The following is a 26,080-nucleotide window of genomic DNA, read 5'->3' as shown; positions in this document are numbered from 1 at the left end:
ACCCAGATTGGATGCTGCAGAAAGGAGAGAGCACATGATCTTGGAGGAAATGACAAAAAGACCTTGAAAGTAGATTTAAGAAAGGGAGAAACATCAAGTTCCTCTCCTTGGGCTGGAAGACCTCCAAGATCCTTCTGTTATTCCTCTCCAATATCAGACTCTATGTAACCTCTATAGTTTTCCCTTTTAGCCTCTATGGCTCTGGAAAGATCTGTGATTGGGCAGGAATTATTTTGTGATGTGTGTTTTAAATAAGACTTTATATTACAGTGGCCAAAGCACACTATACTCAACATGACACTCATTGTTTCCTCCCAACTCATCTGCCATCCCATTCTTCCAGGGTCTTGTACGCTCTTATTTTTCAGATCTTATCCACATCCAGGAACAAACTCCAATTTATGAAAACTCAGCCTACCAATGCCTCATTTGCCGCAATAAAAATGCAATTGTACCCCAAGAGCTACTGTACTTCTCAGGAATCATACACTGTGGAAATGGCAGTCAGCAGGTGAAATGATCCAGGTAAACAAAAATAACATTGGGTAGCAAGGGGTTCTAAGTTGCCAAACTCAGGTTTGGAGAGGTACGCATTGGTTTTTGTTATGCACTGTTGCCCTTCGCTGCAGTTCGCTTGAATATTTCTGACCAATGCAAAATTCATTTTGTGCATAGATGAGGGCTCTCAAACAACAGTGCGTATTAAAAAAAAAGTGCTGAATAGTTTTGCAAACTCTGTGTATATATGCATAATTTCATGTCATTGCAAGGTTGGCAAGCAAAACCTCTTCCACGGAATACAGATCTCTGATTTTGTAGACTATGCAATGAAGGTGGTTTAAGTTTTTCGATTGATACAAAACTTAGCACACAATTATCATCATTGGAAAACCTTTGAGAAGTTGGCTTCCAGAAGGAAAAACAAACAAACAAGAGACTTATTTCTGTGAGCCCTCCAATAAGTGACAATATTTCCTTCCCTTCTCTTCCCTTCCCCTCTCCACTTGCCATCTTTGGCACCACTTACTTGATATGAAGGCAATGGAGTGTACTGGACCATCAGGCCTTGCATCTGACTGCCCATGGTTCCTCGTTGGCTGTTCAAGAGGCTCTGGTTTTGGGACTGCTGCACTCCCATCATGCTCTGCATCTGGCTACCCATGTTACTGCGCTGGTTGCTGAGGAGACTCTGGCCCTGCGGCTGCTGCACTCCCATCATGCCTTGGTATGCCTGCTGCTGATTGGACAGGATTGGCTGTAATCCTGCATTGTAATAAGAGAAGGGAGATTATGACACCACAGAGTTGGGACACAGAGTTGGAATGTCTCTGTTCAAGCCAGCCAGTCAGCCAGTCTACATTCAGTGGCCCATGGAGCACATTTATCCTTTCAGGTGGGATGAGGAAACCCCTGGGAGTTTCCTTTTGAAGATCCCCCGCTCCCCCAATGGATGGAGAGCTATTCTGAACATACTTTTATCTGCCTTAGCCACCTCCCGAGCAAGGTATATCTTAATCGCTTTTTTTTCCTTTCAGAATATGTAGGACAACTGATATGTATAGATGGTGTGGCCAATTCTCTGACCAGGGAATTGCACTACTGTTGTATGATTTTTCAGAACTGATAAATGTTTAGGAAGTTAAGCAGGTAGAAATCCAAAGAAGCTCAGATAGTAGTCAAACTACACCTCGGCTAAATGCAACAGCTGTTAACATTGCAGCTGTAGTGGGCTTGGTTCCCTTCTCCTCTAGGGGATAAAAAAACCCTTTATGTTGGGTGCAGAAACTTACTGTATTTTAACAGAAATTTACAGAAACCGTATGTTTCGGTAAGACGCACCTTTTTCCTGCCTAGAAGAGGCTGAAAATTTGGATATGTCTTATACTTTGAATGTAGCTTCTCCCCCCCACTTTTTAAAGCTTTTTTTTCCTGGCCCTAACAAGGTACTAACAATCTTCCTGGCTTCCTATGCCCTTCGAAGAAGGTTTTTTTCCAGCTCTAGGTCTTTGCAGGCTTCCTTTCATTCCTATTCCCTCTGAAAAAGGCTTTTTCAGCCTAACACGGTGCTAACGATCTTCCTGGCTTACTTCATTTTTCTTTATTCCTACTCCCTCCAAAGCAGATTTTTCTACCCTAAATCTTTGCAGGCTTGCATGGTATGTTTGTGTGTATGTTTACTTTTAATAATGGTTTTTTTAGTGTTTTTTCTTAAATTATTAGATTTGTTGTACATTGTTTTATTATTGCTGTGAGCTGCCCCGAGTCTACGGAGAGGGGCGGCATACAAATCTAATAAATAAATAAATAAATAAATAAATAAATAAATAATTCCTATTCCCCCTGAAAAAGGTTTTTTCAGCCCTAACCAAGGGATAAAATAATGTGGTGTAGCTGAACAGACTAAGGATGCTAGCCAGATGAATACCTGGTAGGTAGATCCCCCTCCCAATTCCCCCCTCTCAAACTAAGATGCATCTTATACTCCAAAAAATACAGTAAGCTAGACTCTTTTCCTTATCCTTATTAGAAGACCCACCACAAGACTGATGACTCACAGTTGACCCACTACAAGACTCCTCAATTGACATACCCACACGGAAGCCCTTATAAACAGAGGTACACTGATATCCCCTACACTCCGCTGAAGATCTTACCCAGTCTAGTAACGAAATGTTTGGAAACCAAACCCAAGAGAATGAACCATCACCCTCATCCTACACCTGAGCTACAAATATTCACCACTATTGCTAGTCTCTTTTCTAGCTCAATGTGTATCCAGTTTTGCGAGCTTCATCCCACTGAAGACACTATATCTCTGCTTTCTTTGCAGCAACACATTTGAAGTTCTGCTGCAGCAGCATCTTTCCATTACAGCTTTTCAACCCAGCTTCCTACAGATTTCAACTCATACACCTGAACAGATCCTCCTTGCTTCGTCAACGCTAGTCTCTCCAAAATATTGGTTTTCAATAAGAACAGCTCTGAGGCCCAAGTTTTCAAATGCATGGGGAATCCATAGAAGGCAAGTGTTTAAGGCATATGCAATCTGCTCGTGCCTTAGGGCCGAGGTAAACTTGCCCTCGCAAAGATCTTCAATGCATTTAGGTTCCAAACCCTATAAATAGGCTGCCTTGCTTCGGATACCAAGAAAGGGCAAGGTGGCTTAGCTCTCCCTGAACAAGGTTCGGCTGCCACCTCCACCCCAACCTCTCCCTCCTGAACGCTGCTCATCTGTAAACTTACCAGGCTGTTGGGACTGTTGAGGCAGCTGTTGGCTGCGCTGGGGGCTGTAAGCCACCGGGTGCGAGAGAGGCCGGTACTGCTGGCTGGAGTTTGGATATTGCCCAGGAGGGTAGTAAGAAACCTGAATCTGTCAGAAGGAGAAAGGATGTTGTCAGAGGACAAAAACAAAGGACAAGAGGCAGTAGAGAAGAGAGGAGGGCTAAGCTCCCAGCGAGTCAAAGGCAGGGGCTTCCCCTCTCATTGCAGTTAGCATCAAGAGGTCCTCGCTGTTAGCTTTATTGGTACATGTGGTTGTGTTGCATTTAATGACAGCATATCACTAAGAGTTGGTCCAGACGATAGGTCAGAAAAACAAGAAAGCAGACAAGCTTCAGTGAGGAAAAGCCAGTCTCTCATTGCAACCTCCTGAAAGAAAAAATCAAGTCTTACCCCTGACAACAGAAACAAAACGTATCTATAAATACTTATAGGTAGTCCTTGATTCAAGGACTGAATTAATTTGAGCCTGGCAATTACAGTCATAAGTTATGGCAGTCGTAAAGTGGGTCATTATATGACGGAACCCCATTGTATTATCTTTTTTGGAACACAGCAGCAGCAGTCTTAAAGTGAACATAGCAGTCATAAAAGCAAAGTTTGTGATGGGGGTGAGTTCCCCCCTCCAGAGATCAGAAGTAAATGTGTTTTCAGACCCCCCCAAAAAGTATTGTAAATTGCAGTCATGTGACCGCAGGGTATTGCAAACATCTGTAAATGCATGTCAGTGCTGAGTGCCCAAAATGTGGTTGGAAGAGTTTTTGTGAACTTCGACTCCCAGAATTCTCCAGCCAGCATAGGTAGCTGGAGAATTCTGAGAGCTGAAATCCACAAGTCTTAATCAAACCTGAAGATTACCAAAAAGAAATCAGCAAAAAAACCAAAATCCATAAAGAATTTGCAGTCATTGGCAAATGTGGCTATTGCCTTTTCTCTAATTAAAAAATCATTTTGGCCCTCTCTGAAAATTAGGTTATCTTCCCCAATCATAATAATAATAACAATAACAACAACAACAACAAAACAACAACAACAATAATAATACTAATTTATTAGATTTGTATACTGCCCCTCTTCGAGAATTCGGGGCGGCTTTATCTCCCTTACAGGCATTTTCATACTCTTTCCATCTTTTCTTTTGTATATAATAATCTTACTGCAGTCACTATGTAACTGTAATTATTAGTTCTTATAATTATTAGCTGTTGCAAGATTGAATGATGCCAGTGGCACCGCAGGTATATTTTGGATTTATCTTTCAATAAAATATTAAAATGGCCCAAAATAGGACCAGGTCGTGTTTTTTCTTGCTTCTGCTCTCACAGAAATGATTTTTTTTAATTAGAGAAAAGGCAATAGCCACATTTGTCAATGACTGCAAATTCTTTATGGATTTTGTCTTTTTGCTGAATTTTTTGTTGTTGTTGTTGTAATCTTCGGGTTTGATTAAGACTTGTGGATTTCAACTCTCAGAATTCTCCAGCTAGCTATTGCTGGCTGGAGAATCTTGCAAGATTTTAGTGAACTCATAAAATCACATTTGATGCTTCATGTCTGTAATTTCAGTTTCTAAAAATTATTTAAGCTTGACAAGCACCGCCTGTAATACACCTGATGTCTGCAAGATCTATGTTGCAATCATCAGCATAGATGGCACTGTGAAAAGATACAGAGGTAGACAGTAAAACTGAGGAAATGTTAAAATATGGGTGTAATTTTCTTATGGAGTGCCTCTGCATCTTGTTTAATGTGACTAGGTGAAGGCTGCATCTGTTCCTCATAACTGAAAGAAGGTCCTTGTTTTCTTATACAAATGGAAATAATATATAATAAAGCAGAAGGGAGGGATTATTTCTTTATTATGCTGGGGAAGATTATTGGTTGAACTCTGATTGAAAAGAGAGGAGAGGTAACAATAACTAAAATTTGGGAAGTGCAGTGCAATTTTAAGCCAAGATGAGGGATGTGATTATGCTCTGGGTCTCATTAGCAAAGCAATGTCACCAGTTCCCATTAATGAAACAATGTCAGCAGAACTCATGCTTTCTCTGTAATGGTGTCTCTTTTGCAGAACAGTTTCCTTACAAATGTGGACAGACCCAACCCTGACGGTCTTTCAGAGGCCTAGTGAAAACCTGTTGTTATGGATGGAGTTCTGGTGCGGTTTGATGAGCTAACCACAATGTGATGTTTGTTAGGGCCCTCAGTCAGTTTCTTTTGAACTGAACTCGTTTGTTTAAAGTTTGTCTTTCTAATTTTTATAAACATCTCGAGGTGGTGAAAAGTTAATACTCCTTCCACCTCTGTTTTCCCCAAAACAACAACCCAGTGAAGTGCGTCTGATTGAGTGTATGACTGGTCCAAAATAGCAATAGCAATAGCGTTTAGATTTATATACTGCTTCACAGTGCTTCATAGCCCTCTCTAAGCGGTTTACAGAGAATCAGCCTATTGCCCCAACAATCTGGGTCCTCATTTTACCGAACGTGGAAGGATGGAAGGCTGAGTCAACCTTGAGCCTACTGAGATTTGATCTGCCAAACTGCTGGCAGCAGGTGATCAGCAGAAGCAGCTTGTAGTACTGCAATCTAACCACTGCATCAACGAGGCTCTTACCCAGCTGGCTTTCAAGGCTTGGGCAGGACTACAACTCATGGTCTCCAGCACAAGATCAAACTGAGTCTGAAGTTTAAATCTGTATAGTTGTAATGTATAGTTTTACTATACAGTATATATATTTGAGGGGATGAGATGGCTCAATGGTTAAAGACGCTGACAGCCCAGGTTCAAGACCCAACTCTGCACAACAGGGTGAGCTCCCATTACTTCTGCAGTTCCTGCCTACCTAGCAGGTCAAAAACATGCAAATGCCAAGTAGATGAATAGACACCACATCAGTATGAAGGTAGCAGTGTTCTGTGTGTCTTTGGCATATAGCCATGCTGGCCATATAAGCATGGAAAATGTCTTCAAACAATGCTAGCCCTCCCGAAAGTCAGACACGGCTGACAAGAAAACGCTATATTTCATTGCTGTTCAACATGCAGAATTACTTAGAAGAGGGAGGGAAGAGAGGGAAGGAGAGAAAGAAAGAGAGAGAGACAGCGGGGGAAGGAAGGGAGGGAGGGAGGAGGGAAGGAAGGAAGGAAGGAGGAGGAAGGAAGGAAGGAAGGAAGGAAGGAAGGAAGGAAGGAAGGAAGGAAGGAAGGAAGAAAGAAAGAAAGAAAGAAAGAGTTGTACATTTGTTGATTTAAAGGAAGAATACCGTAAAGTAAGTAGATATGAATTCTGGAATATTTCCAAGAACAGGATAGTTCTAAATGATAAAGGAGTGGGATGTAATAGAAGTATAAAGTATTCCTAAGAATAAATGTAATCAGTTCTTATATAGCACGTGTTTGTACAACACAAATTTGATCATACCTGATTGCTGAATAGGGGAATGTTGTCTATATAGCAAAAATATGTCCGCTTATGCATACTGGTTTTTTTGTTTTGGTCTCCAATTCTGGGCCAACCAGAAATTGCAGATGAATGTGGGGAGAAGAACCGTTGCACTTACCTGAACGGTCTTCTCGCTGCACTGCGAGGAGAGTCCAACATGGGTTATTCTTCAGCTCTGCTGGAAGGGACTGAGTTAAAAATTAGCATAAGTAATTGGTCCAACCCCCTTGCTGCCCTTACCGGGTCAGTCTTATAATAAAACGAAGTCATAGTGACCGTAAACCAATAACTTTTATTAACACAATGAACTGTTAAACTTTAAAATGGAAAGTCTATGGAACTGAGACCCTGGGCCAAAGAGAATTAGCCGGGTGGGTTTGGACTCTCCTCGCAGTGCAGCGAGAAGACCGTTCAGGTAAGTGCAACGGTTCTTCTCCACTTGCACTGCTACGGAGAGTCCAACATGGGATATACCCAAGCTCCATCTTTAGGGGGGGGAAAAAGTCTGGACCAGGGGCGCAGTCTCTGAGCACACACGCTGCAGTACTCTGCATCCAAATGCTGCTTCAGAGGAAGCAAACTTATCCAACCGGTAGTGTCTAATGAAGGTGTTGGGGGCAGCCCAAGTTGCTGCTCGACAAATGTCCTCGATCGGCGCCTGTGTCGCCCAAGCTGCTGATGTAGCTGCGCTCTTTGTTGAGTGCGCCGTGATGCCCCCTGGTACTGGTTTGGAAGCAGATTTGTATGCCATGATAATACAGGAGCGGATCCAACAGCTAATGGTCTTTGAGGAGACCTTATTCCCCATGGAAGCCGGGAAATAAGAAACGAATAATGCCTCCGATTTTCGGAAGCTACTTGTCCTTCGTATGTAAATTTTGATGGCTCGACGAACATCCAGTTTGTGCCATCTTAATTCTAGTGGATGTGAGCCCCGGGTGCAAAAGTCCGGTAGGATGAGGTCTTGTGACCTGTGAAAAACCGTGTTCACTTTGGGAAGGAAGGCCGGATCTAAACGCAAGGTCACCCTGTCTGTGTGGAAGATACATAAATCCGGTCTAACCGATAGGGCTGACAGCTCCGAGACCCTCCGTGCTGACGTTATTGCTGTGAGGAATGCAGTTTTAAGGGAAAGTAGTCTCAAAGGAATGTCACGTAAGGGCTCGAAGGGAGGGCCTGTGAGAGCCTGTAACACCAGTGGTAAATCCCAGGTTGGGAAGCGATGTACCGGTGGAGGCCTGATGTTCGCTGCACCCCTGATGAAGTCTCGAATCCAAGGGTGTCTGGAGATTGGGTGAACAAAGTCTAGCTTGAGGATGGTAGCGATGGCCGCCACATGACGTCGCAGGGTATTGGGTGCCAGCCCCTTGTCCAGGCCTGCTTGTAAGAATTCAAGAATTTGTATCACTGAGGGTGACTGCGGATCACGGCCCTGAGTTGTACAGAAGTCGCAGTATGCTTTCCAGGTTGCTTGATAGATCCTGGTGGTAGATGGCCTGCGTGCGGCCTGAATGGTGGGAATCACTGTTTCCGGTACTAGGTCTCTCCGTAGTCTCTCCCCTTCAAGCGCCACACGGCAAGACTCCACCAGTGGGGTTCGGGGTGGTATACTGACCCCTGCGTCAGGACCACCTTGTGGCGTGGGATTCTCCATGGTGGGGTAATGGATAGTTCCATCAGGTCCGCAAATCATGGACGTCTGGGCCAATATGGAGCTACCAGTAGCACCTCCGCCTGCTCCCGGAAGATTTTGTTGATTACTCTGGGGAGTAGGCACACCGGGGGGAAGGCGTAGAGTAGGCCCTCCGGCCAAGGGCAATTCAACGCATTGACCTGCTCTGCCCCTGGTGTTGGGAAACGGGAAAATAATCTGGGTAGCTGATTGTTCAGGTGTGTAGCGAAAAGGTCCACCTCCGGTGTCCCGTACCTGTAAGTGATCTCCTGAAACAGGTCGGCCTCCAGACTCCACTCCGCCGGGTCGATGGTCGTCCGACTGAGCCAATCCGCTTGGATGTTGGATATGCCCGATATGTGCTCTGCTCTCAGGGAGGCCAAGTGTTGTTCTGCCCATCGGAATAGGGTCCGAGATTCGAGCATGAGGCGGCCCGATCTCGTGCCTCCTTGATGGTTGATATGGGCCCTCGTTGCCACGTTGTCCGTGAGGATAAGTACGTGCTGCTTCCTCACGTGATGGGCAAACTGTCTTAGAGCCAGATGTACCGCTCTTAGCTCCAGGAAGTTGATGTTGGGAGATGCGAGCTCCTCCGGACTCCACCTGCCCTGGGCTACTCCTGCATTGGAATGGGCGCCCCAGCCCAGGAGGCTTGCGTCTGTTGTGATGGTTATCTCCTTTTGAGGGAGAAAGGTTGATCCCTGTAGAAGGGCTGATGATTTCCACCATGGAAGGTTCCGGCGCACCTCTGATGGTATTGACACTTGTTTGGAAGAGTGACTTGTTTTGGCCCTTTGAAAGGGAAGGAGAAACCACTGAAGAGGCCTGGCGTGTAGCCTGGCCCATGGTACAATGTCTATGCAAGATATGAAGACTCCCAGCAACTGGGATAGAAAAGCCAGTGACACTGTTCTTCTTTGTTGTAATTCTGTTACTAAAGTTTTCACCTTGAGTTGGCGTTCTGGTGACAGGAAAACCTTGCCTGACATGGTATCTATGTGGGTGCCTAGGTGAGGTAAGTACCTGGTTGGCACAAGATGGCTTTTCTGATAGTTGACCGAGAACCCTAGAGTCTCTAAGGTCCTGATGGTCTCCTCCACATCGAGCCGAGCTTTGTGGTGGCTGTTGGATAGTATAATTATGTCGTCCAAATACGCCATGAGGCGTAAAGGACGGGTCCTGAGGTTGGCAGTGAGAATGTCCAGTAACTTTGTGAATGTTCTGGGAGCTGAGGATAGGCCGAATGGCATGGCCTTGTACTGAAAATGTCTGTTTTCGAAGCAGAAGCGGAGGTATCTCCTGTGGTTCTGATGAACTGGGACATGTAGATATGCCTCCTTGAGGTCTATTGAAGTTAGCCAGTCTTGTCGGCGGATAGCTGCTAGTATTGACCTCAAGGAGTGCATCTTGAACCTGTGGTATCTCACGTAAAGATTCAGCTGTTTGAGGTTGAGAATGAGGCGACAACCTCCCGAGGCCTTGGGTACTATGAAAACAATCGAGTAGTAGCCCTGTCCCTCCTGGTGAGGAGGAACTGCCTCTATGGCACCAATTTCTAATAGATGGTAAATCTCCTGGTGCAGGAGGTTGCGCTTGTGGATGTTGTGAATTACTGGGCACTGTAAGAACCTGGAAGGAGGCTTGTGGATAAAGTCTATTGTGAGGCCCCTGGCTATTGTATTTAGTGCCCAATTGTCTGTAGATATAGCTTCCCAGGAGGCGGTGAAGTGCTGTAGCCGTCCTCCGATGGGGAAGGAAGTTGAGTCATTTATTTCGGCGGTAGCCTCCCCTGTTAGAGCCCCTGAATGGTTTTTTGGATTGTTGGAACTGTTTGTTCCGATCGCCAAAGTTACCTCTGTATGCGGGCTGGGTGAAAGACCCCTGTGTGTAGGACCTTCCGACCTGGGGTGAGTTGGGGGAAGGTTCCGCCCGAAAGGGCTGGCGCCTGTAGTAAGGTGTAGTGCGCCTATCCTGCCGTCTGAAAGTTTTGGGCATGATTTTCTTCTTATCTTTATCCTCTACGAGGACCTTGTCGAGGGATTCCCCGAACAGTTTGGCTCCGTCAAATGGTGCTGAGGCCAGGCGCCACTTAGACTTCGCGTCCGCCTGCCATGAGCGTAGCCAAAGTAGTCTGCGCGATGATTGGTTGGCTGCCAAGGCCCTTGAGGAGAATCGAGATGCGGATAGAGTGGCATCTGCCAAGAATTCTGCTGCCGCCAAAAGTTTGTTCAGATCTTGTCTGAGGCGGCCGTCCTCCGGTCCCAGTTTCGTGAGCATCTCTTGGAGCCATACCACCGAGGCCCTGTTAAAAAAGGAGGCCGCAGAAGCTGCCTTCAAGGCCCATGTTGACATTTGGTGGGATTTTTTGCTTAGGCCTTCTGCCCTCCGATCCTCCGGTTTTAGGCCGTCTGCCAAGTCAGAGGGGACCAGGGCATTGGACACCAGGGCTGCTATGGGTGGATCGATAGATGGGAACTCCAGCAAATTTTCCAGATCCTGGTCAAACGCGTAAAATTTGCGTTCTGAAACAGTTGGGCCTAAGGCTACTGCTGGGTGCTGCCACGGTCTTTTAATGTTGTCCAGGAACAGCTTGGGAGCAGGTATGACATCTGCTTCTTTTTGCGGTTCTGAGAGTACCCTGCTGGCTGGTAGAGGGACCGTTGGTGAATCAGAGGTTTTGTCTGTTGTCCCCAAAGCGACTGCCAGTCTTGCTTTGTTGAGCAGCACCCTAAAGATAGATGGCCTGAAAAGACCTGCATAAGTTGGTGGTTCTGGGGGTGCCGCCTCATCCTCAGATAGCCCATCATCTGGGTCAGATCCTTGACCCCTAAACCCGGCCTCTTCTTGAAAGGAATCATGTGCCGGGGATGCAGGCGCTGCCCATATGTTCCTATGAACAGGGGGAGAAGGTTGAGGAGGTTGAGGAGGAGTAGGAGGGGCAGCAGCTGAGGTATATTGTTGAACCCCTGCTGCTATGCCATGCGAATATGCCGAAGCAATCATGTCCTGCAGGGCTGGGGGCATGCGTTGCCATGTGTCTGGGGATGAACGTAATCCCGCTGCTGTCGGGGTAAAAGTAGCCGATGGTAATGGCTGTGGGGCCATGTGCCATGAGGTAGAAGGTATGGCAAACTCGGGCCTGGCTGTTTCAGTCACCTGCATTGGGCCCCAAACCTATCCGGTGACCAATCCTTGTCTATAGCCGCCCCCATCCCCTCCGGGAGTCTCGGGGGGGTAGCGCTAATACTCGCTGCCGGTGTCTGGCTTGGTGCTGGAGTATTAGGCCGAGGTCCTGGGGCCTGTCTCTGGGCCTCTAACTGGTCCTCCAGGGCCTTGATCCTTTTCTCTGCCTCTCTGAGGGCGGAGGAAGACTGTGTACCTTTTGATTTACTCTTGGAGGAGTGGGACTTCTCCTTCGGCTTGGCGGCCAGTGGCTCTGTTGTTCCTTGCTGTGGAACCTCAGCCATCGTTTTGGTAAGTATTTTTTTTATTTACCGATAAAGAAACAAGGCAACGTGAGTCAGGCAATGTTCACTAAAAATGGCCGTCGCCTCTTTAATCCTGCCCCTTCCTGTGATTCGGACAGGAAGTCCTGGCTATTCCTGACACCCGGTGTCAATCACGCCTCAGGAAAAAAAGGCGGGCGGAAGTTGCCTGAAGGAGGAGGAGGGCCAAGATGGCGGCGCCCTGTGTGAATCGCCATGCTGGCTCTGGCCGAGGCATTTCTATGCCATGATCGGCTATTTTGCGGTTACCGCTCTCCGCGCGCACTGTAATCGGGTCGCTTGCTCCTCCGCGTTCAATTTCCTTCCTCCGAATCAGGCGGCAATTTTGAAGGCTGGGAGGTCTTCTAGTCTCCAGCTCGCCTCGGCGGTCGCTCTGAGCGGGGTATGGCCCTCAGGCCGGGGACCCCCTCCTCTGGCGACTCCCGGTCCTAGGAGCAGTACCCCTCGGGGAAGAGGCTCCGACCTGGGATAGCGTGGCAGGCAATACTCCGCAGAGCAGGGGCCCGGTCTTAATCACGGTTTCCTCTTGAGGTAAGTCAACAACCACTGCATCTGTAATAGAGGAAAAAGGAAAGAAAGAAAGAATTAAACAGGTTCAAAACAGGAAAACAGTAAATATTTATTAACTAATTCAATCGACTACACTGAGTCAGGAGAAAAAACTCATGTGTCCCTTCACTATGACTGAGTTTTTTAGACTGACCCGGTAAGGGCAGCAAGGGGGTTGGACCAATTACTTATGCTAATTTTTAACTCAGTCCCTTCCAGCAGAGCTGAAGAATAACCCATGTTGGACTCTCCGTAGCAGTGCAAGTGGAGAAATGTTCAGTCAATGCAATGCCTTGATGCTTTATTTATTGTCCGCTCAAGTCAGCAATTATGTGTATGCTACTCTGTTAGCGTCTATTTTGCTTCTCTCCTCATTTTGGGGCGTTACTGCTGCTTAGATGTCCCCCTCCCCTTTCCCAAAAGTACCAAAGAAATGTGCTGATGAAGTGAAAAAAGAAAAAGAAAAAAAACTCAAATGAAATGAAGAATAGTTTGAGATTCCCATGTGATTTGACAAGAATTAAAGCATATATGACACTATATATGCTACTGGCCCACATGAGACACATTTTACAGCTCATTGGAAAAAGTGCTAAGAAAGTATTAGGATAATTTCTTATTCTTGGGAAGGTTTTGGTTACAAAGATGTTTTCATTCATCAATGCTCGGCCCCTATAAAAAAAAAATTCTGGCAGCCCTGCTATTTGTATTGCGACATACTATTTGAATACTAGTATTTCTAGGATCATAAGTTATTAAGACAACGATTTTATACTGCTTATTGAGTAGTTCATCACCTAGCGAGGACATGTAATGATTGTTTAATGTATCTATGGTTAAAGACTGCTTGTACTAAAATTACAATTATTATTATTATTATTTATTAGACTTGTATGCCGCCCTTCGAAGATTCGGGGCAATAAAGATTACTTGAGATAAACTTAGGTTGGCTAATCAAGGACATGAACATTTTATTGGCTGATAATCTATTTGCTTGTTTGTTTTTGTACCTTTGAATCAGTGTAGACACCTGGAGACTCCAGTTTTTTAGGCAAAGGTTATATAAACTGTGTGTACTCGCCTGCTTCCTAGGGCTGAGAGAGAGTGACTAACTCAAAGTCACAAAACTGGCTTTGTGACTAAGGTGGAACTAGAATTCAGAGTCTACTGATTTTTAGACTGGTACCTTAACAAAAAATGGTGGACAGATTCTATGATGCAGTGAGAAGTAGGGATTTAAAAAATTCATGCAGAAAAGACTAAAGAGAATTGAACTTGTAAGAGAAAGTAGGACAAACAATTTTAAGTTATACATTAATAGCAAAAAAACCCAACCCAAAAACCCTAGCGCAAACAAATAAAATAATGTCCTTCGGAAGCATGTTTACTAAAGATGAAAAAATGGATAGCAGAAATGTTAATGCTCACAGAAAAGGTAGTAGGTAACAAGTGATCTGTTGCAACAAGTGAATCTTTATTTTTAAAAAGTCAAAATGGCTCTGTGTGAGTGTGTCTTTGCACCAGTTTGTTGCATGCGAGTGAGATACATGATACGAGAACGGATTATTAAAGAAGTGTATGGTAAAACAAGAAGATCTAGATGGGGTCAGGAATGAATGGATTAATTTAATGTGGACTGAATACAATTAGTAACCAGTATGAAAAAATGGTAATGGAAGTAGTCAGGTAGAAAAAACTAATGAGGATCAAATCAAGCCACTCCGAGCCTTCGGAGAGGAGCGGCATACAAATCTAATACATAATAATAATAAATTACAAATCAGGTCTAAGATGCAAGAATGAATGGGCTGATGGGGGAAGGAGAAAGTCCAATAAAAACATAGTTGGATGGAGTTAATAAGAGCCTCAAAAAGAAACTGTAACATATAAAGCCATGTACAGTTATGGCAAGAAGCAAAGATGGTCTAGAAATGTATAGAGAGATATAGTGAATGGTTTCTGGAATTTTCATCAACACAGGTAACTGTGTTTCCTTTTCCCTCTCTCTCTCTCTCTTTAAATACATCTTAAGAACATAAGAAGAGCCATGCTGAATCAGGCCAAACCCCATCAAGTCCAGCATTCTGTGTCACACAGTGACCCACCAATTGTCCATGGAGATCTTGAGCAGAAAGAGAAGGCAGAACCCTCCCTTTCCCCTGACCCCCAACAAATGGTATTCAAGGGAATCCTGCCTGCCTCAACCAACATAGACACTTGGACATCCGTTTCAATAACCATCTATATGCTTGGAATCCATGAATCTGTCTAATCCTGCCTTGAAGCTATCACGACCTCTTCTGGAAGTGAATTCTATAAACAAACGATCTTAATTGCTTTTAAGATTCCTTCCCTTCCCCTTCCCTTCATTCCTTTTGCTTACTATTTTTACTCTGTTCTTATACTTTGCATAACTGCTAACCTAAAACAGTATGATGACTTAGCATACATTCCATTTCAAAACTTTCAATTTATCAACAAATTGAGACCATACTGTTCTAATCTGTCTTGTGATGATATTACATGAATTCTCTTACGATTTCCCTAGGATCAATTTGCTTAGAGAAAAAAAATAATGGTGTATATTCCCCTCCCATTATTTTAAGTGTCTTTGTATAATAGCCTTTTTATTTTTACACAGATAACCATAATACACATTGTCCCTTGAACAGGATTCCCCCAAACAAATAGTGGTTTCTCCCAATTTTAATTCAGTTGGGAGCCACAACTGCCCCTCTGTGCTATAATGGAATGTATGCTGGTGGACTGTACCATTCTTCTCTATATCCTAAGGAAACCATAGCAGAAGACAGTCTGATTGAAGCGCTACCTTTACACCCGGTGCTGCTACTTACCTGCTGGGGAGGCTGCATATAGCTCTGGGGTTGGAGGACCTGCTGGGCTGGCGCCGTGTGCCCTGAGGCAGAATAGTTGGAGGCAGTGATTGGCTGTCCTGGGGAAGCCATGATGAATCCTGTCTGCTGAGGATGCTGGGACATGATTGGCTGCTGGAACATGGCAGAGGATGGATCAGGGGCTTCAGTGGATCCTTGGCGGCTCAGGCTGATCTGCCCAAAGGGGTTGCTGAGCTCATCAGCCTGTAGCCAAACAAATGCCAAAACAAAATTAAGTAGAAATACTGGGCCTTGCTTCCATTAGCATGCACAGAGTGCCAGCACCAACCACTAGCAGTGTGAACACAGCACCAAGGCGCCCGCAAAGCACACCAATTAGCAGGGATACAAGCCCTTTTTCTGAAGATTGAACGAGAAAATCACATGCACCAAGTTGGTGGGAAGTGGAGAAAGGGAATGAGAAAATCCAACAGTGCTACTGTAGCACCTTGATTCATTACCCCACGTGATAATCCTACACTCACCTTTATACCAGACATACTTAAGAACTATTGTTCAGTTCCACAAATAAAAGATAGAATGAAAAATAATGAAGTACAGATAAGCATTTCTACACCGTTGAATTAAAACCCTCAAAGTGCTCAAGGAGGAAATGATACTTCCATTTTTGCCAACTGACAGCTGAAAAGCCGTATTGGAATTTGCATTATGACTGTGGGAAAAAGCTGGGAAAATGAAGAATCCAACCTAGAAGCGATCAAAGAAGATTAAATGACTAATTGGGCATTCCTAAATTTTACAATGTTTTTTGAGCATTTGCTATAAAAAAAATAAACACCGCAGTAACACATTTTTAAAGGTGATTTTTATAGATGGCAAGCCACCACAGCAAACCATGTAAAGTGGGTAGACCTTGTTCTGGAGAAGGAGAGAGTCATTTTAAGGAATTACAGTGGTACCTCGTGATACGAACATTTTGAGATATGAACCTGGGGTTCGGAAATTTTTTGCCTCTTCTTACGAACTTTTTTCAACTTACGAACCCACCGCAGATCGCAAAATGGCGCTCCGCTGGCCGCCGCCGCCCGGCTGTCACCTTTTGAAACAGCTGGGGGGCTTCTCGGCGTTCTCCCGAACCTGAACTTTTGCCGAACTTTTCGGGTTCGGGAGGCCGCCGAGAAGCGCCGCTGCCCGCCTGTCACCTTCTGAAACAGCTGGGGGGCTTCTCGGCGTTCTCCCGAACGCCGAACCCGGAAATTCGGCAAAAGTTCGGGTTCGGGTTCCGGAGGCTGCCGAGAAGCGCCCATCTGTTTCAGAAGGTTACAGCCGGGTGGCGGTGCCCGGCGGAGCGCCGTTTTTGCGATCGGCGGCGGCGTTTTCGGCCGATCTGGAGGATGAAACGGAGGTGGGGAATCCCAATAGGGAATTCCATGGGCGGAGCTTTGACGTCACAAAGACGTCCTTCCTGGAGGCCACGTTTCGGCCTTGTCAGACTATGGCAAATATGCAGGAATCACACCAGCTCCTACACAACCCAGTTGTTTATTAGGCTGGGTAAGACAATTTAATGGCCTCCATAACACAAACTGTCCTTTGAAATTCTCCTTGCTGGTGGGAATGATGGGAATTAGTTTAAAATGTTGTGGGAGCAATAGGTTATTTGGCCTTCAATTAGGGACTAAGATTTAGGAGACTCAAGGGATACATCTGTGTATTCACGTACAGGTCCAGCACAGTACTCCCTTTTCAATAAGTAATGCTTTACAACACATAGAAATTAAAAGGCATGAAATAAGAAAAATAAATAAAAACCCTATTTCTTGGGATTTTATCTTCTCCATCTAATTATGACTTTTTCAGTTCACACTATCTTCTCAGTCCCTTCGTCTTCCATCATATAATTCATTCTGCCCTTCAAACCTCCTTGATTCTGTTTATGTGAACAAATGATGCATCCCCCCCCCATATTGTTTACTTATTTCCAAAATCATTCTACCAGTATTTCACATCTTCAAATTTCTCATTTTCTTCCATTTTTAGTAAGCTTTCTAGCAAGGCACACAAATTCACTTATTTGCTTTTTGGTTCTACTTATATATAACTTACATTGTTCACAACAGCTTGGCCCCACATTCCTCATAATATCGTTATCATTAAACATTTGCTGCAAATCATTTCTGGTGTCAATTATCTGCACATGAATGTACACATACTGTACATTCCCATCCTCACTCAACACACTTCTAACATGCCCAATAAACATTCCTTTATACATTTATCACTAAACAACGAAAGGGACACATTGGTCTTACTGTCTACTTAATACTGAAGCATTGGTTGAATATCCCATTTATTTTCTCAAATGCTTGACTATATTCTTACATTTCTCAATGAAAAATAAGTAAATACCTGGTCTATTGACTCCTGCCTGGCATAAAAACAGCATCACAGTTACTAAATTTGGCTCATTGTCCCTTCTCTTTCCATTTCAAACAAAATTCTACCAAATACCTTCTCAGGTGCTTTTAGGTAGCTAATATTTATTGCATTTATTGTCTTCACTCTTGCCACACTTCTTTTTGTATAAAAGAATTGCAGCATTTCCCAGGCATTAGGAATAGAGTAGAATAAAGTAGAATAGAGTAGAGTAGAGTAGAACAGAACAGAACAGAATAGAATTCTTTATTGGCCAAATGTGATTGGACCTACAAGGAATTTATCTTTGGTGCATATGCTCTCAGCGTACATAAAAATATATATATTTGTCAAGAATCATGAAGTACAACACTTAATGATTGTCATAGGGTATAAATAAGAAACAATCCTTATCAGTCCTTGAATTTCTATTTTAATATACCCTCAGAATAACTTGGATGACACTAATTTGTATGTGCAGACATGCCTTTCAGCCCTTTCGCTCATACTTATCTATGCATCTGTACTTTCTTTGAAGCTATTACATTCTTCCCCACAACATGTTTTCTCCTTATTTCATATGTTAATTTATGGTCTTTACCATTTATGCTTCTTAGATTCCAAGCCTCAATTTTCTTTATGCTATGACTCCACCATAAAGGCTGACTTCTATTGCTCATCAACAGATTTTGTCGGTTAAAGGTAGTGTTTTAGTAAGCTATAGAAGATGTAGGCTAAGATTTCAGACATAGACATTTCCAAACAACCTGTAGCATAGAGCTCCCCAAACCCACAGCATGCCAGAATCTGGGCCCAACAAATAAGCAAAGCCTCACCTGCAGGATGCAGGAAGCATGCACAATCAAGAGCAATAGCACTTAACAATAGCATTTTGACTTATATACCGCTTCACAGTGCTTTTCAGCCCTCTCTAAGTGGTTTACAGAGAGTAAGCCTATTGCCCCCAACAATCTGGATCCTCAATTTACCGACATTGGAAGGACGGAAGGTTGAGTCAACCGTGAGCCTACTGAGATTCGATCTGCCAAACTGCAGGCAGCTGGTGATCAGCAGAAGTAGCTTGCAGGACTGCACTCTAACCACTGCACCACCGAAGCTCTCTCTCCGGTCCATAGAAAAACCTTTCGGTTAAGAACCGGTTCTTTGTGCCCTAAAAATTGGGAGGGGTGCTGCTGCTCTAGCATTTCCTTTGATTATAGTATAGTAGATCCTTGGAACAAATTTCCAGCAGACGTGGTTGGTAAATCCTCAGTAACTGAATTTAAACATGCCTGGGATAAACATATATCTATTGTAAGATAAAATACAGGAAATAGTATAAGGGCAGACTAGATGGACCATGAGGTCTTTTTCTGCCGTCAGTCTTCTATGTTTCTATGTTTCTATCAATTTACAAGCCGCAAGCACAATCAAAACTCAGTTCTGACCCAAGTAAGGACAAATTACTTTATGCAAGCTGGGTTCAAGATGGCGTAATAAACTTAGAGGTACATGGAGGGTACTGAAACACATGTATGCTGCCTGTGGGTTTAAGGTAGTCCTTGATTTACGATCACAATGGAGCCCAACATTTATGTCGATAAGCGAAACATTTGTTAAGTGAGTTTTATTTATTTATTTATTTGGGTTTTTTATGTCGCCCTTCTCCTTAAACTCAGGGCAGCTTACAACATGTTAGTAATAGCACTTTTTAACAGAGCCAGCATATTGCCCCCACAATCCCGGTCCTCATTTTACCCACCTTGGAAGGATGGAAGGCTGAGTCAACCTTGAGCCGGTGATGAGATTTGAACCACTGACCTGCAGATCTAGCAGTCAGCTTTAGTGGCCTGCAGTACAGCACTCTACTTGCTGCGCCACCTCGGCTCATTTGTCCTGTTTTACCATCTTTCTTGCCACCAGTGTGGAGTGAACCAGTGCAGTTGTTAGTAACATGGATGTTAAAGGGAATTTGGCTTCTGTTGACTCTGCCTATCAGAAGGTTGCAAAAGATGGTCCCATGATCCCAGGACCCTACAACTGTCATAAAGACAAGTCAGTTGCCAAGCTTCTGAATTTTAATCGCATGACCATGGGCATGCTGCAATGGTCATTAAGTGTGAAAAACAACCGTAGGTCAATTTTCCAGTGCCGTTGTAACCTTAAAGGGTCACTGAATGAACTGTTGTTAAGTCAAAGGCTACCTGTAAAATGTTCCCGAACATGCAACCTCATATTCCTCTAGGCCAGTGATGGCGAATCTTTTTTGATTTGTGTGCTAAAAGGGTGTGTGTGTGTGTGGGCACGCATGCACACAATCCACCCCTACCCCCACGCCTGTGCACAGGCCTCACTGAAGGGACGGTGAAAAAAACCAGCCAAACGGGCCAACCAGAAGTTTGGAAAAATGGACTTACGGTTTGCCCATTGTGCTGTTCTTCACACTCTGGGGCTTCATGAAGCTTCCCTGAAGGCTCCAGTGTGTGAAAAACAGCACAACGGGCAAACCAGAAGTCTGTTTTTCCAAACTTCCGGTTGGCCTGTTTGGCCGTTTTTTGCACTCTGGGGCTTTCGGGGGAGCTTCCCTGAAGTCTCCAGAGGACAGAATGGCTCTCCTCAAGACTGAAAATCAGTTGGCTGGAGCTGGCATAGCTACAGTTCTGTGTGCCAACTTTGGAATGTGTGCCATAGGTTCGCCATGACGGCTCTAGGCAGTCTGGTCATTAGCAATCCTGACTTGGGGATTATGGATGCTGAGTTTCGGACATCTAGTTATCATCTCCCTGAGCAAGCTTTTGGAAAAAGCCCAATCTTCTTAGTATGTTCTTTTTAAACATTTATTTATTTATTTATTGGATTTGTATGCCACCCCTTTCCGGAGACTCGGAGCGGCTAACAGCAACAATAAAACAGTGTACAATAGTAATCTAATACTAAAAATGATTAAAAACCCATTAATATAAAACCAAACATACATACCTACATACATTGCATAGAATTGTAAAGGCCTAGGGGGAAAGAGGATCTCAATTCCCCCATGCCTGACGGCAGAGGTGGGTTTTAAGGAGCTTACGAAAGGCAAGGAGGGTGGGGGCTATTCTAATCTCTGGGCGGAGTTGGTTCCAGAGGGCCGGGACTGCCACAGAAAAGGCTCTTCCCCTGGGTCCTGCCAAATGACATTGTTCAGTTGACGGGACCCGGCAGAAGGCGGTCCCTGAGATAATCTGGTCCGGTGCCATGAAGGGCTTTATAGGTCATAACCAACACTTTGAATTGTGACCGGAAACTGATCGGCAACCAATGCAGACTGCGGAGTGTTGGTGTAACATGGGCAAATTTAGGAAAGCCCATGATTGCTCTCGCAGCTGCATTCTGCACGATCTGAAGTTTCCGAACAGTTTTCAAAGGTAGCCCCATGTAGAGAGCATTACAGTAGTCGAGCTTCGAGGTGATGAGGGCATGAGTGACTGTGAGCAGTGACTCCCGGTCCAAGTAGGGTTGCAACTGGTGCACAAGGCGAACCTGGGCAAACGCCCCCCTCGCCACAGCTTAAAGATGTTTCTCTAATGTGAGCTGTGGATCGAGGAGGACGCCCAAGTTGCGAACCTTCGCTGAGGGGGTCAGTGATTCTCCCCCTCGGGTAATGGCCGGACAGATGGAATTGTCCTTGGGAGGCAAGACCCACAGCCACTCCGTCTTGATTGCAAACATACTCCCTTGATTGCAAATCAAGCAAACAAAATCAGGCACAAGGAGTTACTGCTGGCTAAAGGGCTTCTAATTTTCCTCCTGAAAATTGTTGTGGGCAATAGCCATCAATTTCCAGTGGTGAATGATAGTCTCTTTTTCCCTCTCACCCAACAAGCTTCTCTGTAACCTGCTTGCTGTTCTAACATTCCTACTGAACTTCTATTCAGTCTACTATCACAATATGTGTTTGGGAGAACTGGGGTGGAGGGGCAGGGGAGACAGAGGAAAGTGAAATGCAGCTTTAGATGCTTATATCTGCCCAACCAATGAACAATGATCATCTTTACAATCCCCTTTCTTCTCACGCCCTCAGATCAGCTATAACAGTGATGATGAATCTTTTTTAGTTCGTGTGTCAAAAGGGGGGAAAGATGTGGGAGGGGAGCATGCCCACCAACCCATAATTCCATGTGCTCACCCACCCCCGCTCCCGGCATGGGATAGCATGCCTGTTTTTCGCTCTCGCCAGGTTTTAGAGCAGTGGTTCTCAACCTTTCTAATGCCGTGACCCCTTAATGCAGTTCCTTATCTTGTGGTGACCCCCAACTATAATTTAAGCGCCAATTCTTCCAACAGATCTTTAAGCTGATTGGCAAGAGGTCAGAGAGACACCCCCGCCCATGTAAACGCCTGATTGGTTGGATTGTAAAAATATGTTCTGAGATGCCAGAATAGAAGCTTTAGTTGCTAACACCATTGGAAATTTGTCTTTTCCCATGGTCTTAGGCGACCCCTGTGAAATGGTCGTTCGACCCCCAAAGGGGTCCCGACCCCAAGGTTGAGAACCACTGTTTTAGAGCCTTTCTAGGAGGCTGGGGAGGGTGAAAACAGCCTCCCCCACCGCCCCCCCCCAGGCAGAAAATGGCCCATTTGCCAACTTTTGATTAAACCAGGAGACCTTTTTTTTTTTTTTTGCTCTCCAGAAACTCTAAAGCCTTTCTAGAAGCCTGGGGAGGGCAAAAACGGCAGTGGTCCCCAACCTTTCTGGTTTAGCAGCCCAGCAGGAGAGGGGACGGTTCCATGTGAGTGGCAGGCACACATGCGAGTGCAAGTGTCCACAGCTCGTACAAGTAGAGCTGCACACACACATGCACTCACCTGCTACTTATATGGCCTAGTTCAGAACTGGACCAGGGCCTAGAGGTGGGGGATCCCCGCCTTGAAACGAAGCCAGAGATAGTGGTGGCAGAGTGCGGTAGTGCAATAATATGTGGGAAAGACCTGGGCAGAACAAGTCAAATAACACTGCCAATGGAACAATAAAATAAGAGACAATATAGCCTGTAGTTGTTCTGGTTTCTGGTAGAAATTTGGCAATTACAAACAACTTTTACTAAATGCATTATATCACGAATAAAGAAACTCCATTTATTTCTCTGCTCTTCTGGAATTCAAACACATTCCATACAGGCACTTGGTCCGTTATCTCCCTTAACTGCATTTCTCACATTCCTTCTCCTTCTCCACTTAACAAGATTTATTTTCCTAACGGCATGATTTCTAAAACAGCAGAACTGACTGTTAATCAACACAGAATACTTTTGCTTACTTGAGAGCGGCAAGAAAAACATCAATTTTTCTCTCCGGCAACGTTGAAACTCCACCCTTCTTCCCCACTGCCCCCCTGACGTGCCAAATACATCACTACAGTATTTAACCCATTCCTCTCTTTAGTATCTTCTTCCAGACACCTGGTCTCTACGTTCTTGGGCCCTTCTGAATTTAGGGTTAACCCAGCGAACGTCTGATTCTCCCTCACTAAATCCTGAACTCATAGCCCCATCCTGTGGCTGGCCTCCCACCTGTTCTACTACCTGTAACCCCGGCCCCCCACTAATTCATAAACACTATCTGAATCCGAGTCCTCAATATCTTCATCATCCTCCAACTGACCAGGAGTATGTACAACAGTAGTTAGATAATTGGGCAGGTAAGAGGCTCAGAGAGACCCTTCCTAGTTTCTTGTATGTTCAAGGAAATAATGTGTGTGTGTGTGTGGGAGGATTATAGCAATGGCACTTAGACTTATAATGCCACTTCATAATGCTTTAGAATAGAATAGAATTCTTTATTGGCCAAGTGTGATTGGACACACAAGGAATTTGTCTTGGTGCATATGTTCCAGTGTATAGTTTATAGCCCTCTCTAAGCGGTTTACAGAATCAGCCTACACGTTGCTTCCAACAATCTGGGGCCCCATTTTACTAACCTCGGAAGGATGGAAATTCGAACTGCCAAATGGCAGTCAGCCAGCAGAAGTAGCCTGCAGTACTGCATTCTAACACTGCGTCACCATGGCTCATTAGATTTGCAGGATTCTGTTAATGCAGCTTTACAGCAAAGTAGAAAGAATTCAAATGATTGTTATTTCCTGGTCTGTTCTACCTAGTATCTTACTTCCTTTCAAAGGATTCCAAAAGCAGTTGATACGATCAGTTTGGGTGCACAACACAATATATGTGGATAAGCAAAGCAGGAATACAGGTAGAGAGAAAAGACAGTAAGAAGTTATAGGGTTTTTAATACCATATTGTACTGCTGGGGTGGAGAGACTGGCAGGAGGACTTGGGGACAGGAGCTTGGAGAGTACTGAACTGGCTGCGGAGAGGGCTGCAATGCTGGGACCGGCTAAGAGATGAGCAGGACGGGGTAAAAGGGGAGGAGAAGGGGAAGAAACAGGCATGAGAAAAGGGTGGGGGGAAGGAGGGGAGAAAAGGTAGAAAGAGGTTAGTAACTATATATACATACAGATAAGCAGTTTAAAAGTGCCGACAGCGACTGAGCTATTCCCTCATCCCCCCCCCATCTATTTTAAAGAGAGAGAAAATAAGGAATGGGTGCTCTGAAAGACATTTGCTCAGAGGGAAAGGACAGGAGGAGTGGCATGGTCTTGGATCGCTGGGGAACCTATATTTTTTTCCTAGCATTTTCCCGCAAGGCAAATATCCCAGAAGAAGCAAGTGTGCATAGGGCCTCATAAAACACAATGAATTGGACTACCAGGTCTTGAAACACTGCAGAGTTCAGAAAGAAAGCTTCTCCATCTATGGACCACCTTCCTGATTCTTTGCGAAGGAAAGAATGGCCAGTAGGATGCTGCAGGAAGCTGTCCAGGCTGAAAATGGGGTGCATGGAGGGGGAGGGGGACTACACCCCGTTTTGGCTGGGCAAAATGTGCATGCCGCTCCCCCCCCTCCCCCCCCCTCAATTTTGACTGCCAGAGGCACCCTGGATGAGTCCTTTGCTATTTCCAGACCGGCCCTATGAGTCAGATTTAAGCATCCCACAGACTGGGCTAGATCTAAGTTTGAGTTTGACATCCTGGTCTAGAGAGATGCAGTTAAGTAAGGGGAATAAATAAATAGTTGATAAGTTATTTTGTGGATGTCTCATAGGATTTTACAAAACTATCAAAGGTCTGCACATTCTAATAAGTCAGGAAAGTAAACAAAAGGCCCTGGGCATCATCCAGAGGGATGTATTTCAATTTCCAAAACTATTAGCACCAGCCATGTTGGTTGGTAGGAGAGGTAGAAGGATTTAACAAGTTGAAATCAATACGTCCAGAAATAGCTCAGAACAGGAAAAGTTGAAGCTCTCCCACAGGTTTAAAAAATTATATTGCTTTGGATTCTTTTTCTGTTTGGAAACATGAAGGACTAGAAACCTGAACAAAAGAGGTTCCCTTTTCAGACACTAAAACACAAATACAAAATACGCTTTTTGAGGATGTAGTATTAGCTGGTATGGAGCATTGGAGGTCTTTAGCAAAAAAAGATGACTAACTTTAAGAAATAAGGGTGATGAAGAGAGTTTGATTACATCAATAAGATTATGAAGTTCAAAGATAAAAAGGCAATGTTAGCTATAAATGAAAAGACATTAATACAATTTGCACTTCATATCTCTTTCCATCCCATTTCAAACTTTACATAAATTAGCATGCCTAATGAAAAGTCCTGGAAAACTTGGTCCCTTTGCCCTTGCCTTAATATAAAACAGAATTTCCAAATGTGCTATTGCTCCTTAAATCTGATAGAAATGCTTATATCCCTTTCCCCCTTTAAAATGAATGTACTGCCTCTAAATTAGAATAGCAAAATCCTTCCATTTCTCTAATCATAGGTTCCATTCTATATTATAGAGTTATGTACAAGATTGTAACACAGTAAATATTTATGTATTCATCCATTTACTTATATCTTGCCTTTATCATTTTAAATAAATAACTCAGGACAATGAACATAATACACCTTCCTCCTATTTTCCCACAACAACCCTGTCAGGTGGGTTGGACTAAGAGAGAATGAATGACTGGCCCAATCTCACCCAGCTGGCTTTCATGCCTAGGTACATAACATCATCTCTCTTAGTGAGTGTTTTGCTCTGTTTATAAATAGTAGCTTCCCTTGCAAATATCTGTATTGCTGTGGGGGGTGTCTTTTTCTTTTGTAGTTCTTTGATTAGTATATACTTTCCTACTTGTTTGGTTGCTTGATTAGAGTATTGTTTTCTGCTTCGTCTGGTATTAATTCCTGCTTATATGGGTATTGGCTGCTGGGGAGGATGTATTCTGGCATTTTGGTTTCCTCATTAGCTTTTTTATTGTC

The 26,080-nt window shown here is 44.3% G+C and overlaps 1 protein-coding gene across 21 annotated transcripts in view; it reads right to left on the bottom strand.

The window, feature by feature from the left end:
* The window catches only part of R3HDM2 (R3H domain containing 2), a 246,597-nt gene that overhangs the window by 21,021 nt on the left and 199,496 nt on the right, over positions 1-26,080 (bottom strand). For 10 of the 21 annotated variants that reach the window (XM_070740945.1, XM_070740946.1, XM_070740944.1 and 7 more), the window contains 4 exons: positions 23,997-24,098; positions 15,306-15,548; positions 3,244-3,370; positions 1,028-1,263 (listed from right to left, as the gene is read on the bottom strand). In XM_070740945.1, the coding sequence (XP_070597046.1) occupies positions 1,028-1,263; positions 3,244-3,370; positions 15,306-15,548; positions 23,997-24,098 (708 nt within the window). Of the gene's footprint in view, positions 1-1,027; positions 1,264-3,243; positions 3,371-15,305; positions 15,549-15,968; positions 16,053-23,996; positions 24,099-26,080 lie in introns of all 21 variants that reach the window. The other 11 variants (XM_070740959.1, XM_070740958.1, XM_070740955.1 and 8 more) reach the window with 2 other exon arrangements.

The sequence above is a fragment of the Erythrolamprus reginae genome, chromosome 2, assembly GCF_031021105.1.
Source record: "Erythrolamprus reginae isolate rEryReg1 chromosome 2, rEryReg1.hap1, whole genome shotgun sequence".
NCBI classification, from domain to species: Eukaryota; Metazoa; Chordata; class Lepidosauria; order Squamata; family Dipsadidae; genus Erythrolamprus; species Erythrolamprus reginae.
This window is presented reverse-complemented; position numbering and strand designations above follow the sequence as displayed.